The sequence below is a fragment of the Sinocyclocheilus anshuiensis genome, unplaced genomic scaffold (assembly GCF_001515605.1).
Source record: "Sinocyclocheilus anshuiensis isolate Anshui unplaced genomic scaffold, SAMN03320099.WGS_v1.1 scaffold1225, whole genome shotgun sequence".
Taxonomy (NCBI): domain Eukaryota; kingdom Metazoa; phylum Chordata; class Actinopteri; order Cypriniformes; family Cyprinidae; genus Sinocyclocheilus; species Sinocyclocheilus anshuiensis.
In genome coordinates, this window is record NW_015552623.1 from 364,588 (window position 1) to 379,315 (window position 14,728).

At 35.6% G+C, this 14,728-nt stretch overlaps 3 protein-coding genes and 1 long non-coding RNA gene across 6 annotated transcripts in view; 3 read left to right on the forward strand and 1 right to left on the reverse strand.

Moving 5' to 3' along the window:
* glsl (glutaminase like) overlaps nt 1-6,682 on the forward strand; it is a 17,170-nt gene extending 10,488 nt beyond the window's left edge. For both annotated transcript variants that reach the window (XM_016457532.1, XM_016457533.1), the window contains 15 exons: nt 1,779-1,891; nt 2,004-2,133; nt 2,289-2,356; nt 2,968-3,131; nt 3,265-3,323; nt 3,393-3,437; nt 3,523-3,581; nt 3,669-3,735; nt 3,831-3,881; nt 3,956-4,132; nt 4,551-4,682; nt 5,221-5,313; nt 5,415-5,476; nt 5,970-6,110; nt 6,205-6,682. In XM_016457532.1, coding sequence (XP_016313018.1) covers nt 1,779-1,891; nt 2,004-2,133; nt 2,289-2,356; nt 2,968-3,131; nt 3,265-3,323; nt 3,393-3,437; nt 3,523-3,581; nt 3,669-3,735; nt 3,831-3,881; nt 3,956-4,132; nt 4,551-4,682; nt 5,221-5,313; nt 5,415-5,476; nt 5,970-6,110; nt 6,205-6,301 — 1,458 coding nt within the window. In that variant the 3' untranslated portion in view covers nt 6,302-6,682. The remainder of the gene's footprint in view (nt 1-1,778; nt 1,892-2,003; nt 2,134-2,288; nt 2,357-2,967; nt 3,132-3,264; nt 3,324-3,392; nt 3,438-3,522; nt 3,582-3,668; nt 3,736-3,830; nt 3,882-3,955; nt 4,133-4,550; nt 4,683-5,220; nt 5,314-5,414; nt 5,477-5,969; nt 6,111-6,204) is intronic.
* LOC107666299 (uncharacterized) lies at nt 4,602-7,560 on the reverse strand. The gene is made up of 3 exons (XR_001631653.1): nt 7,483-7,560; nt 5,974-6,069; nt 4,602-4,675 (listed from the first exon to the last, which is right to left on the reverse strand). It is a non-coding gene; the product is annotated as an uncharacterized LOC107666299 (long non-coding RNA).
* LOC107666298 (endophilin-A3-like) lies at nt 6,933-12,767 on the forward strand. 2 transcript variants are annotated; one of them, XM_016457534.1, is made up of 11 exons: nt 6,935-7,330; nt 8,978-9,046; nt 9,159-9,231; nt 9,390-9,533; nt 9,623-9,756; nt 11,363-11,521; nt 11,644-11,747; nt 11,834-11,937; nt 12,034-12,066; nt 12,173-12,247; nt 12,331-12,766. In XM_016457534.1, exons 1-11 carry the CDS (start codon nt 7,286-7,288, stop codon nt 12,537-12,539), a joined length of 1,149 nt encoding a protein of 382 aa, XP_016313020.1. In that variant the 5' UTR covers nt 6,935-7,285; the 3' UTR covers nt 12,540-12,766. The 2 variants fall into 2 exon arrangements, with proteins under 2 accessions (XP_016313021.1, XP_016313020.1); XM_016457535.1 differs by lacking the exon at nt 12,034-12,066 and having other exon boundaries at nt 6,933-7,330; nt 12,331-12,767.
* Nucleotides 12,768-13,100: 333 nt separating this feature from the next.
* Nucleotides 13,101-14,607, forward strand: LOC107666273 (endophilin-A3-like). The gene is made up of 7 exons (XM_016457500.1): nt 13,101-13,114; nt 13,186-13,381; nt 13,504-13,607; nt 13,694-13,797; nt 13,894-13,926; nt 14,033-14,107; nt 14,191-14,607. The coding sequence occupies exons 1-7, from the start codon at nt 13,101-13,103 to the stop codon at nt 14,397-14,399; spliced, it is 735 nt and encodes a 244-aa protein (XP_016312986.1). The 3' UTR covers nt 14,400-14,607.
* The last annotated feature ends 121 nt before the right edge of the window (nt 14,608-14,728 follow it).

The following is a 14,728-nucleotide window of genomic DNA, read 5'->3' on the forward strand; positions in this document are numbered from 1 at the left end:
TTTTTTCCCTCTCAGAACCTGTTTTGCAAATCCCACTAGTTTTTTAAACAGGACTCAGTCGCCACCACATACATATTGGTCATTAGTTAGCAGCAATTACTGTGTAATGGGGTCCTCAGACAGGCTGGCTAGTGTATTCAGTTGATTATCCTCTCCTGAGAAACCTTATACATTTCTATTACGTTCCTATTGCATGCCATCGATCATCTTTTAAACGCTCTCACGGTCCGCTTTGGGTCCATCAATAGTTTTGGAATGGAACTTTGCATGTAATTAATTGGAGTGATTAGAAGTAACTTTGGCCCTGGAGTATATCAAAGAAATTGTGGTGGCTCAAATGCATCAAAACTGATAAAAATGCAGATTTCTGTGTGCAGGATTTCACCAGTTTTACTCAAATACTTATGACTTCTGAATACACATCTAGATGCATTTCTATAGTTTTACTACTGAAATAAATATGAAGACATTTTACAAGTCTCACAAAAAAGCTGCCAGTTACGTTTGTAAAGCACTGTTGATGAAGAATAACTATAAAACTAACCGGAAAATACTACGTATTTAGCTGGTTTAAATGGCCCTCAGGCCATGCAAGATATACATGAGTTTGTTTCTTTATTGGAACAGATTTAGAGAAATTTAGCATTTCATCACTTGCTCACCGATGGATCCACTGCAGTGAATGGGTGCCATCAGAATGAGAGTCCAAACAGCTGATAAAAGCATCAAAATAATCCACAAGTAATCCACACGACTCTAGTACATCAATTAACGTCTTGTTAAGTGACAAGCTGTGTGTCCCTCTGAGAGACATTTTAACTTTAAACTGCTTTCGGCCGGAATATGAGTTAATAATCCATAACAGCACTTTCTCCAGCTTTAAAAATCCCTCCTCTGTTGACCTCTCGCATCAAAAATGACATATTTGTTAAGAACTGTTTTGGACTATTTTCGCTTGTAAATGGTGGTTGATCTGTGCATATTTCTCTCCTGATTCAGACGAGATTACTTTTTCACTGGAAAAGCAATTTTATGGATAGAGGACTCGTATTTTAGCCATAAGCAACATTTTTAAAGTTAAAAACGTGGATGGATTTGCTTCACAGCTTTTTGCTTCACAAAATGGTAACTGGTGGTGTGGATTACTTATGGATTATTGTGGTTTTTATCAGCTGTTTGGACTCTCATTCTGACGGCACCCATTCACTGCTGAGCAAGTGATTTAATGTTTCATTTCTCTATATCTGTTCCCATCAAGAAACAAACTCATCTACATCTTGGATGGCCTGAGGGTGAGTACATTTTCAGTTTTGGGTAATTTATTCCTTTTTATTTTAAAAATAATGCAACATATGTCTTCTTTATCTGTTTCACTGGCGAAAGCAATATTATGGATAGATAGATAGTATTTTAGCCGGAAGCAAAATGTCTTGATTGTCTTGATGCTTATTATAAACATTCAGCTTTTCACTTCACAAGACGTTAACTGATGGACTGGAGTCATGTGGATTACTTGTGGATTAATGTGATGTTTTTATCAGCTGTTTGGACTCTCATTCTGACGGCACCCATTCACTGCAGAGGATCCTTTGGTGAGCAAGTGATGTAATGCTACATTTCTCTAAATCTGTTCTGGTGAAGAAACAAAATCATCTACATCTTGGATGGCCTATGGGTGAGTACATTTTCAGCAATTTTTCATTTTTGGGTGAACTATTGCTTTAATATTGGCTAATATTCAATAGTGCAGGATGTCATATCTGTCTGTATTTTGGCAGGCCCTGTGGAGCTCAGGAATCATCCGAACAGACCCACGGATTAAAGACTGCTACAGCCTGATGCGGAAATTACAGGAAGCAGATGGAACTGTTGACAGGAGCACTTTTCACAGGCCAGACAGAATCTTGATACCAATAGTCAAATTTAAAGCATCTTAAATATAAATACTAAACACCCCTAATCTATTATGCTGCTAATATACTTCATTTGTGAACATCTTGCAGGTGCGTGACTGGCTTTGTGTCTTTCATCCTGAAGGCATTGCAGGGAAGATTTATCATTCCAGATTTCTCTACATTCACAGAGGAAACACAAAAGCTGTTTATTAAATGCAAACAACTCTCCTCTGTGAAGGCACGTCAAATCTGTTTTCGCTGCTGTTGTTGTTGTTCTTTTTATATAACAGTCTAGTGAAAAAGATTTGCAAAGAATAGCACAGGTTATTTTCTAATTGATTGTTTCATGGCAAATATCACAATGTGACTCATATCCTGTGCATTTCTGAACAGGAGAAAGAAGATGTAAGAGAGTGCGCCACAAAATGGGGCATTTCAGTTTGTACTGTGGATGGCCAGAGGTACCACACAACAGTTCAATTCAATTGATTTGATAAGAGGTCTTCAACAGGGGGTCTTTGCATCCCTTAGGGGGTCCACAGTGGCATTGCGGGACGTCTGGCAATTATTGTTTAATCTCAAACATTTTTTTGTGAAAACATGACGAGATATGTTAAGGAAAAATATATATAAAAGAAAATATAACAACAAAAATAGAAGAAAAATGTATATACAGTATGTTCGTCTTATTTCCTCTTAATTTTAAGAAATGTTTTTTTGAGCACTAAATCAGCATATTAGAATGATAATTCAGTTTTGCCATCACAGGGATAAATTACATTTTTAAATATATTCATTACAAAATAGTTCTTTTAGACTGTAATAATATTTCTGTTTTAACTGTAATTGAGATCTTAATTTGGTTGAATTTATCTTAAACAAAGCTATAATTAAAAGTGAATGTTACACTATAATTGATTGTTATATTATATTATATACAACATTTTAAAAAGGTACTACAATTACAACTGTAATTCTTTTTTTTAATACTCAAATTTAATATTATTTCCAAACTATCAATTCAGTTTGCCTGTTGAATTTTAACGAGATGCTGTTGTTTTTTGGACTTTAGACTTTCCTTAGGAGACTGGCCTGAACCTTGCATTCTGGGAGAGATTTCTTGGCCTCTCATATACGGTCTAGCGGTGGACCAGCAAGGATCCGACTATGTGCACAGATTTGTAGGGATGGAGGAATATTCCAAATACGAGTCTCCATTTACCCTGACCAAGCAAGGTAAGTTCAGTCAGTTCATTCCACGTATTCCATTTCTTTGATTTATGTTCAGTTCTGCACTAAAGAACAGTTTGATGTTCCGTTCAAAAACATCTGGCTTAGCAGTGCTTAAAAACAGCAAACTTGTTTGCAGGTGTGCCTCATAGTCCGCTGGTTGAGACAGGAGCCATTATCTGCAGTTCTTTATTACAGGTAACAATGTCGCTTGTTTAAAAATGAACAAAAAAGCATGTTTTATTGACTGTTTTTGTCATAAAACAGCTGGCAACCAGACCAGTCACTGATGAGGAAGAAGAGTATGAGTCTGTAAGCTTAAATTTTACATTAACCAGCTACATTTGATGAAAAATAAGGCTTAAAAGCAATCTTAAAGCAAACCATTCTCACACAGGTTTTGAATATCATCAGAAGACTGTGCAACAAGGAGCATGCAAACCTAAACTGCACCAGGTATTTTCAAGAGAAATTGATTTTTTTCTGTGCTATTCAGCGTTTATTTGTTAGTGTTAATTGTAACTGTTGTCACTGCCGTTGCAGTTATCAAAACCTGCGAAAAGACATCATCCGTCTCCATGCGCTTTCATTTTACTTACAAGAGAAGAAAGTAAGTCTGGGATAATTCCCTAAAAGATCAATTTTGTTTCCACATCACAAAGGGTCTTTTAAACTCATCTGTTTTTCATAACTAAATCATTCCAGTGCTTTCCAGAAGGTGTGGGGATCAATGCTACACTGGATTTACTGTTACAGGTATTCAGCTTTATGTGTTATATTCTTGATAAGAAAGAATGCATGATTGAATTTTCATTTTGCATACGTCTCAGTGTTTATCGACAGAAGTCACCTGCGAGTCTGGCGCGGCACTGGCCGCAACCCTAGCTAATGGGGGACTGTGCCCCCTGTCAGGTGACCAAGTGATGTCACCCCACGCCGTCCGCAGCACGCTTTCCGTGATGCAGGTGGCTGGAATGAATGATTATTCCAGAACGTTTAATTTCAAGGTGAGTTTGTGACTAAGCTGGTAAATAATGAGTCATATTTGTGTCATATATTGCAGGTTTAACATCAGTTGTGTTTAAGTTCCGCAAATCTTCAGTTTAAATTCACTCCCACATCTCTAACAGGATTTTTGAAGCAATTAAATTTGCTCCCACTTTCATGTAACTAATTAAAATGGCCTCTACCCTGCAACGTTAATTAGCAATAATGGTAACAATCCTCAGTAATGAATTAACAATGCCTGAAAGAATTATGTATTCCCCTACTGCCCTCTAATGGACACAGTCCAGAATGCTTTATTGTCTCTTTAATTCCTGGATAATAATGCAGATGTACCCGTTTGAAATGTGCACGAGGATTTAAAGCAGAATAATTTAGGCTGGATAATATCATTGTTTTCAATATCATTCTACAATGCAGACATCTGTGCCTGCTAAGTCCAGTCAGTCTGGTGTCGTGTTGATCGTGGTTCCTGGAGTTCTGGGGCTCATGTGCTGGTCTCCTGGACTGGACTGCAATGGAAATTCATGGAGGGGTGTCCATTTCTGTGAGGTATGGAAATGGATCAATATACTTCAGTACGAAATCAAAATTGGAGTTTTGTGACTTTTAGTCCATGTTCCTTAGCTCAGTTTATCTAAAGCAGGGGTGCCCAAACTCGGTCCTGGAGGGCCAATGTCCAGCAGAGTTTAGCTCCAACTTGCCTCAACACACCTGCCAGGAAGTTTCTAGTATGCCTAGAAAGAGCTTGATTAGCTGGTTCAGGTGTGTCTAATTGGGGTTGGAACTAAACTCTGCAGGACATCGGCCCTCCAGGACCAAGTTTGGGCACCCCTGATCTAAAGGCTAGTGCACTCTTTAATTTAAAATAAAAATTAACTTTTAGAAAACACACGCATTTAAAATTTGCATTATCAGACCAAAGAGATGAATGACTTATCCAGTATTATAAGTTTATGTCCAATCATATACTCTCTAGTATAAGAATGCCCCTCCCCCTGGTACCACCTGCTTCTGGCTAGCAATCTGAGAAACCTAAAGCTTATTGCCTAGTAAAATAATTATATAATAATTGTCTGTTTTGTCAAAGGAGCTGGTGTCAACCTTCCAGCTGCACAGTTTTGACATTAGGACTCCATTCAGACAGGTGTTGTGTTACAGACAGTGGAAAGTGGAGTCAGAGGTCTGGTTAATATTTTATATATATATATATATATATATATATACAATTATTGATGCTTTTGTGATATGGAGGTAAATAAATATTTCTTTCTTGAATTACAGGGATACAAAATTATGAATGTACTTTTGGCTGCTTACAGAGGGGACATAGTATCTCTGCGCAGGTAGGATGTCCATACAGACACAAGTATTTTTTTTTAAACAAAATATTATATACAAATATATTAAAAATTAGAAATATTATATGCAAATATTATATACAAATATCATATTAAAAATCGTATATTAACATAATTAAAAATAAATCATACATTGAAATAAGAATAGAGAGAGAGAGAGAGAGAGAGAGAATTATAATTTGTATTAAATAATATATTTTATTATATTCAAATTGTAAAGTATTTAGATATTGTGGTAATATTTCTTGCTCTGCCTTTAATGTTTGTTTAATTAAAATTTACAACAAACAAAAAAAAATCACAAAAATGACAATTATTTATAATTTTCTTTATGCAAAATATAATTGATTTTGATTGCCAAAATGTCACCATAGCGTTTGAATTAAGTTTGTTTTCCATCTGTCTATAAATGACCTCTAAACCTGCACGGTGAATTATACTGAAAACAGTGAAACCAGAGTTAATTCCTCTTTTATAGGTACCTTCTGTCAGGAGCAGATGTGAATGCTGTGGATTATGATGGACGGTCAGCGCTGCACGTCGCAGCCTCTGAGGGCCGTCTGGATGTCATCAAGTTCCTGGTGGAGAACGCAGGGGCAAACTGCTCACTCAAGGACAGGTAACTTTATCAGTCATGTATGATATGACTATTACTACACATGTTACAGTATATACCAGCCAACAGCACTAATGTGCCATGCTGATGTTCGCAGGTGGGGAAACATGGCCTTACAGGAGGCCATGAGATGCAATCAAGACCCTGCCATCCAGTTTCTGAAGAAATACACCGATTATGAAGAGAGTTTATGATCAAATACTAATAATTCATTGGGTGCATTCATTTAGATTTGATATTTACATTCAAGAATATACACATAGATATGGATTATATTTAGAATGAAGAGGTGGTTATAAAGAGCAGCACAGACTTGGATGGAAAACATTAGCTGTATTCTGCTGGCAACAGTCCCGGACAACCACTCACTGCTTATTGAGAATTACTGAAAGAGACTGAAACCTTGTTTTCTCAATAAATACTTCAACAGCATGTGTTTACTGATTCAACACTCAAACATTATGAATGAATCTGCACAAATCCAATGCCATCTTATTTTTGCTGTAGTTGTTGGGTAAACAACTGAATGCAATTGAACTGGACAAGGCTAGTTAAGTTTCATAAATGTCATAGTGGGGCAAGTTGTCACATGTTGTATCGATGTTGAAAAGAGTTGTGCCGTTTTGTGGATTTTTTTCAGGATTCTTTGCTGATTAGAAAGTTCAAAAGAACAGTATTGGTCAATTTATTTTCAATAAACTGTATCTTTAATGTACAGAAGCTAATTTGTATGCAAGACTTTAACATACGTGCCTATACAGAAACTGACTTTCAAAAAACATCCAGAGAAAAAAAATCCTGGAGTAGAAAACGTGATAACTAGCCCCGGTCTTTAGCCTATACTATAGGCCAGTTCTTTATGGAAACTTTCAGAAGTTAATCTTTATGTAGGCTAACGCTGCCCTACATCTTCAAACCCTGTCCTCTGTATCACCTTCTGGTGAAACTGTTGCAGTAGACACGCGCCTGTACCGATGAGTGACCTCTAGGACCGTCATAGCTGCAGGATCTCAGCACTGCCCCACCAATCAAATCTGGGCAATGTCCCAAGGTGCAAAATAACAGTATACGTTGCGACGGACGGAAGAGGGTGGAGAGCAATGTGGAGATAGTACACAGACTCAGCCATCCCGACACGATTGTTCATGTGAAACATTTGAGGACGAACGCGGATAAGAATGTCAGTGGCCGGACTGAAGAAACAGTTTCACAAAGCAAGTCAGGTAAAACGAAGCTTGATTTTGTGTCACGATGCAAACAAGATTTATTTCAGTGATCGAGTCATTTCTTTAAAATGATAGCCTACTAACAGTACATAAACATAACTGCGCTTTAAATCGCCCTTTTAAAGAGTTGTTTTACTTTTGTGACATACTGCGTTTGTTGGCTGCGTGGATGTTGTAACGGCAATGTGCAGATTCGTGAACGAACTGCTCTTTTGAGTCGAATCTTTATAGTGAATCAGGTGAACCAAACGGTGAATCGGTCCGGGTGGTTCTCGAGTGAACAGCTCATCGATTCATTGAACCAAGAACTGTATCGAGAAGAGATAAAATGTACAAACTATTTTTGTTTACTACTTGACACATACAAAACAGCTGTTTTTAAAGAGGTGCATTTTATTTAAAAAAATACAAACCGTTTTCAGAGATGTAAAGTCTAGTATTGTATATTTCCGTTGTAAATGAACTAAACTGCATGGCAGCAACAAACTGGGACATATTTTAAATTGCAACACCCTTAAAATTATATCGTTCAAATGTTAGCGATATGTGCCATGACGCAATTACCTCACGACGTAAAGAATCGCCGAATCTGTTTATTTGAACCGATTCTTTGAACCGATGTGTTCAAAAGAACCGATTCTCGGGCATTAATCAGACTTTTCCTCACTTCATTGCAATCTTTCTCAGTTCGCCAGATCTAGAGCAACTGCAGCCAACCGTGTGTGACCTGATATGGTGGCCCAGTTAATGATGAATTGTCAAGCTAAAAATGACAGGGCATTAGATTATGTGTAAATGTTTTGTTCCCGTTTAAAAAGTAAAGGTTTAAGTGCTGTAGTTCCACACTAGAACTGTGCTTCTCCGCACCCAAATTATGTAATCAGACATGTCCTTCTCACCTTGTATTTCTGAATAAGTGTTGAGTTACTGCAGAGGTTTGAAGGCTGGATGTGCTAAAATGAAAACTAGTGTGACACTTGAACATGGGGAACATGGGTGTTGTCTGTTTCTTGGAGCCAAAGTCCACTTACTATCTGCTAGCCTATTGTTTTTGTTCATATCAAGTTTATTGTGGATAATAAAATCCCCTGGAATTTATAATAAAGCCTGATCAGTGACTCCTGGAAGGTTTTGTATTAGTGAAAGTTTCTAGGTCCCCAAGCCACCAAAGTATGTTTATTAAAAAGTTTCCAAGGTCACATTCTTTCGATTCATTCATGGATATGAATCCTGAATCCTCTTAGTGTTTTGGACGCATTGGCCAAACGACTGACCTTCATAAACAGTTTGGCTTATGAACCACAGGAAACAGATGCTCAATCATCACAATGTGTTAAAAATGGCAAGGCTTGTGGATTTCCGTTTGTTTGGAAATGTTGTAGACATTGGATTGTGTTGTGATCGGATTAGCCACTCAATATCATATTGTGTAAGATTTCAATTAAACTATGAAGGTAATTATGATCACTTTCTGTATTGCCCTTAATATTGTATATCTTACGAAGAATATAATTTGTCAAAATAGTCAAATGTTCATCTGAACTGTATATTGAATCAGATCAACTTATTGCATAAACTTTTTTTGTCAAGCCCACTCAACAATAAGTGATATTATTTTTTCCCCCTCTTTGATTATCCTTACAGTTGCTAAAGGAAAAGATCAATGGAGTTGAGGGAACAAAACTGGATGAGGAATTCCTCAACATGGAGAGGGTATAAATATCAATCTCAGCCAAATAAAGAAAAAAGATTAGACATTTTAAAGATCTCAATGCATCAAAAAAGTCTTTTTTGTTTTTGTTTTTTATTGATTGTTTTATTGTAGAAAACTGATATTACCCACAAACTGATTCTCGACCTTGTTCCAAAAACTATAGGATATCTTCAGCCAAACCCAGGTATTATATTTAATAATATTTATTTATTATAAGATTTACAATATATGCTATTTATTATAATTGTGTATTATCGAAGCTATATTATAATATTTGTTACAATATTTAATTTGTTGTTGTTATATTTCATTGATTCTCTTTTTCTTTTTTTGTTCTTCAAGCATACAGAGCAAAGCTCAACATGCTCAGTACAGTGTCCAAAATCCGTGGGCAGGTGAAGTCCGTGGGATATCCTCAGACAGAGGGCATTCTGGGAGATTGCATGCTGTGCTATGGCAATGAGCTTGGAGCTGAGTCTGGTTTTGGTATGTTTAAGACAAAAGAAACACAATGGGTATTTTTTACTGCTTTAAAAATGTCAAAATACCAGTTTTGAGTTTTACTACAATTGTAGGTTTTGCTCTGCTTGAAATGGGAGAGGCGCTGAAACAAGTAGCCCAGGCAAAAGACTGCATGGATGTCCGAGTGAAACGAACCTTCATTGATCCTCTGCAGTCCTTGCAGCACAAAGAGCTGAAGGAAATTGCGGTCAGTCTGTATGTTGTAAATGGGCTTGATATACACTGCCCTTCAAAAGTTTGGAATCAGTAAGATTTTTCATGTTTTTTAATGGAGTCTCTTATGTTCATCAAGGCTGTAAATACAGAAAATACAGAAAAAAACAGTAATATTGTGAAATATTATTGCAATTTCTAATATTGGTTTCCTATTTTAATATATTTAATATAATAATTTATGTCTGTGATGCAGTGCTGAATTTTCAGCATAATTACTCCAGTCTTCAGTGTGATATGATCCTTTAGAAATCATTCTAATATGCTGATTTATTATCAATGTTGAAACTATTGTGCTGCTTAATATTGTTTTTGGAACCTGTGATACTTTTTTATTTGATTATTTGATGAATAATAAGTTAAAAATAGCAGGATTTGTTCAATATAGAATTTTTTTCTAACCATATAAGTCTTTACTATCACTTTTTATCCATTTAACAAATCCTTGCTGAATAAAAGCATTAATTTCTTTAAAAAGAAAGAAAGAAAAAATTTACTGTCCCCAAACTTTGAATAGTAGTGTATATTGTAACACAAAATTTCTATTTTGAATAAACACTGTTCTTTTTAACTTTGTATTTATCAATGAATCCTGAAAAAAGTATCACAGGACACAAAAAATATTAAGCAGCACAACTTTCTAATATTGGTTTCCTATTTTAATATACTTTAAAATATAATTTATGTCTGTGATGCAGTGCTGAATTTTCAGCATAATTACTCCAGTCTTCAGTGTGATATGATCCTTTAGAAATCATTCTAATATGCTGATTTATTATCAATGTTGAAACTATTGTGCTGCTTAATATTGTTTTTGGAACCTGTGATACTTTTTTATTTGATTATTTGATGAATAATAAGTTAAAAATAGCAGGATTTGTTCAATATAGAATTTTTTTCTAACCATATAAGTCTTTACTATCACTTTTTATCCATTTAACAAATCCTTGCTGAATAAAAGCATTAATTTCTTTAAAAAGAAAGAAAGAAAAAATTTACTGTCCCCAAACTTTGAATAGTAGTGTATATTGTAACACAAAATTTCTATTTTGAATAAACACTGTTCTTTTTAACTTTGTATTTATCAATGAATCCTGAAAAAAGTATCACAGGACACAAAAAATATTAAGCAGCACAACATTCCAACATTGATAATAAATCAGCATATTAGAATGATTTCTGAAAAATCATGTGACACTGAAGACTGGAGTAACGATGCTGAAAATTCAGCTTTGCTTCACAGGAATAAATTATATTTTAAAGTATATTAAAATAGAAATCTGTTATTTTAAATTGCAATAATATTTCACAAAATTACAGTTTTTTTGTATTTTTGATCAAATAGATACAGCCTTGATGAGCATAAGAAACTTATTTAAAAAAAAATCTTACTGATCCCAAACTTTTGAACCGCAGTGCAATTTTGATGATAAAATCAGATTATCTGTCATTTTGTAGATGGTAGATGCATTGTGATTGTAGGATTTTGTATGTATTCTGAGCATTTAAAGTAAAAATAACATGTATTTTGTATTTTGTGAAGACATATACATAGTTTTTCTTCTTTTTCTGGTTATCAGTATCATCTGAGAAAACTTGAAGGTCGCCGTCTAGATTTTGATTACAAGAAAAGGCGTAAAGGCAAGATTGCAGACTCTGAAATTAAGAAAGCATTCGAAAAGTTTGAAGAATCCAAAGACCTGGCTGAGAGAAGCATGTTTAATCTCCTAGAGAGAGATGTAAGTTAGTGTGTATAGTGTGTATTATGATTTTATTATTTGTTTTTGCTTATTAGTTTACATTTTTTAACATTTTTGCAGACATTGCAGACATATTTGATTGTTTGACATTTTTGTTTTAGGTACAACGGATGCAACACCTCTCAGGGCTTTTAGAAGCAGTAATGGACTACCACCGCCAGTCACAGCAGATTCTCGAAAATCTCAGGAGTAGTTTGCAGAGCAGGTTAGAATCATGATTTCAGCTGTACTTATTTTCTATACTTACCTTGGTTTCATTTAATGTGCCTGTTTATTTTTCACTCTATACAGGATAACAGACGCAAGCAATCAACCCAAAAGGGAATTTGCATCTAAATCAGTTGTGAGCACAGTGTGCTACACGGATATTTATGGATTTTCCACATGCTCATCAGGTGTGATATTAAGTCACTTGATTACATTAAACAGAAACTGTTTACAAAGACTTTCTGAATTCTCTGCTAGTTTAAATGCTGTATTATGTACTACAGATACTGAGGTTACTGAAGCTTTGAGTGAAAAATGTAAGTCATTTTTAATGTGATGCACAAACTCTCAGCTATTTTATAAGGTAGCTGGAAGTACCCCAGCTTGCTTTGCTACTAATGTCTTTCAATCTTTCTTTACCAGATGCACCAGTTGTGGTTCACCCTCCTGACAAAGTCACCATTAAAGCTCAAACAACAGACAAGCCAACCAGCAACAGTAATTTTTTTTTTTGCTTAAAAGTGACCTTAACCTTGGAAAAAAGCTGTATAAATAAAATTTATTTTCTTCTTGTGTGCTAGATGATAGCGGCCCCCCCTTGGACCAGCCTTGCTGTCAGGCACTTTACAGTTTCCAGCCAGAAAACCAGGGAGAGCTAGGCTTTAAGGAGGGGGACATCATCATTCTGACCAGCCAGATCGATGAGAACTGGTGTGAGGGTATGATCAGAGGGGAGGCTGGCTTATTTCCCATGAATTACGTCAAAGTCCTTATACCTCTGCCACAGTGACGGCGGGAAGGCCCTGCAGCTGGACAGCATGAACTGTGCCAGTTTTTGGAGATTCAGAAACTTTGATAATTTGATAAATGTTAATATGTGAAGCACTTCTGAGCCCTTGCTGTATATTTATCTATATTATCACTATGCAAAATCATGTAGCCTGCCTTGTATTCCTTATCTGATTATTTTTTATGAATCTTATAATGTTAAATAAATATGCTGCTATATTAAAGTCTTAAGTATCCTTTATATGTGCACTATGAATGTATATGTGTCTCTGGACCACAAAACCAGTCTTAAGTCGCTGGGGTGTATTTGTAGCAATAGCCAACAATACATTGTATGGGTCAAAATGATACATTTTTCTTTTATGACAAAAATCATTAGGATATTAAGTAAAGATCATGTTCCATGAAGATATTAAAATTACAGTTTTTTTGTATTTTTGATCAAATAGATACAGCCTTGATGAGCATAAGAAACTTATTTAAAAAAAAATCTTACTGATCCCAAACTTTTGAACCGCAGTGCAATTTTGATGATAAAATCAGATTATCTGTCATTTTGTAGATGCATTTAATGTTGTGATTGTAGGATTTTGTATGTATTCTGAGCATTTAAAGTAAAAATAACATGTATTTTGTTGTGAATGAAGACATATACATAGTTTTTCTTCTTTTTCTGGTTATCAGTATCATCTGAGAAAACTTGAAGGTCGCCGTCTAGATTTTGATTACAAGAAAAGGCGTAAAGGCAAGATTGCAGACTCTGAAATTAAGAAAGCATTCGAAAAGTTTGAAGAATCCAAAGACCTGGCTGAGAGAAGCATGTTTAATCTCCTAGAGAGAGATGTAAGTTAGTGTGTATATTCATATATATGATTTTATTATTTGTTTTTGCTTATTAGTTTACATTTTTTAACATTTTTGCAGACATAAATAAATAGTTTGATTGTTTGACATTTTTGTTTTAGGTACAACGGATGCAACACCTCTCAGGGCTTTTAGAAGCAGTAATGGACTACCACCGCCAGTCACAGCAGATTCTCGAAAATCTCAGGAGTAGTTTGCAGAGCAGGTTAGAATCATGATTTCAGCTGTACTTATTTTCTATACTTACCTTGGTTTCATTTAATGTGCCTGTTTATTTTTCACTCTATACAGGATAACAGACGCAAGCAATCAACCCAAAAGGGAATTTGCATCTAAATCAGTTGTGAGCACAGTGTGCTACACGGATATTTATGGATTTTCCACATGCTCATCAGGTGTGATATTAAGTCACTTGATTACATTAAACAGAAACTGTTTACAAAGACTTTCTGAATTCTCTGCTAGTTTAAATGCTGTATTATGTACTACAGATACTGAGGTTACTGAAGCTTTGAGTGAAAAATGTAAGTCATTTTTAATGTGATGCACAAACTCTCAGCTATTTTATAAGGTAGCTGGAAGTACCCCAGCTTGCTTTGCTACTAATGTCTTTCAATCTTTCTTTACCAGATGCACCAGTTGTGGTTCACCCTCCTGACAAAGTCACCATTAAAGCTCAAACAACAGACAAGCCAACCAGCAACAGTAATTTTTTTTTTTGCTTAAAAGTGACCTTAACCTTGGAAAAAAGCTGTATAAATAAAATTTATTTTCTTCTTGTGTGCTAGATGATAGCGGCCCCCCCTTGGACCAGCCTTGCTGTCAGGCACTTTACAGTTTCCAGCCAGAAAACCAGGGAGAGCTAGGCTTTAAGGAGGGGGACATCATCATTCTGACCAGCCAGATCGATGAGAACTGGTGTGAGGGTATGATCAGAGGGGAGGCTGGCTTATTTCCCATGAATTACGTCAAAGTCCTTATACCTCTGCCACAGTGACGGCGGGAAGGCCCTGCAGCTGGACAGCATGAACTGTGCCAGTTTTTGGAGATTCAGAAACTTTGATAATTTGATAAATGTTAATATGTGAAGCACTTCTGAGCCCTTGCTGTATATTTATCTATATTATCACTATGCAAAATCATGTAGCCTGCCTTGTATTCCTTATCTGATTATTTTTTATGAATCTTATAATGTTAAATAAATATGCTGCTATATTAAAGTCTTAAGTATCCTTTATATGTGCACTATGAATGTATATGTGTCTCTGGACCACAAAACCAGTATTAAGTCGCTGGGGTGTATTTGTAGCAATAGCAAACAATACA

What these genes read in the sequence shown, in the direction of transcription:
- LOC107666298 (XM_016457534.1), top strand. Translation starts at nt 7,286, where the DNA reads ATGTCAGTGGCCGGACTGAAGAAACAGTTTCACAAAGCAAGTCAG. An exon ending in AGGAGTAGTTTGCAGAGCAG is followed by an intron (nt 11,748 to 11,833) that starts GTTAGAATCATG and finishes CACTCTATACAG; the next exon opens with GATAACAGACGCAAGCAATC. An exon ending in ATTTTCCACATGCTCATCAG is followed by an intron (nt 11,938 to 12,033) that starts GTGTGATATTAA and finishes TATGTACTACAG; the next exon opens with ATACTGAGGTTACTGAAGCT.
- LOC107666273 (XM_016457500.1), top strand. An exon ending in TTAATCTCCTAGAGAGAGAT is followed by an intron (nt 13,382 to 13,503) that starts GTAAGTTAGTGT and finishes TTTTTGTTTTAG; the next exon opens with GTACAACGGATGCAACACCT. An exon ending in TGAAGCTTTGAGTGAAAAAT is followed by an intron (nt 13,927 to 14,032) that starts GTAAGTCATTTT and finishes TTTCTTTACCAG; the next exon opens with ATGCACCAGTTGTGGTTCAC.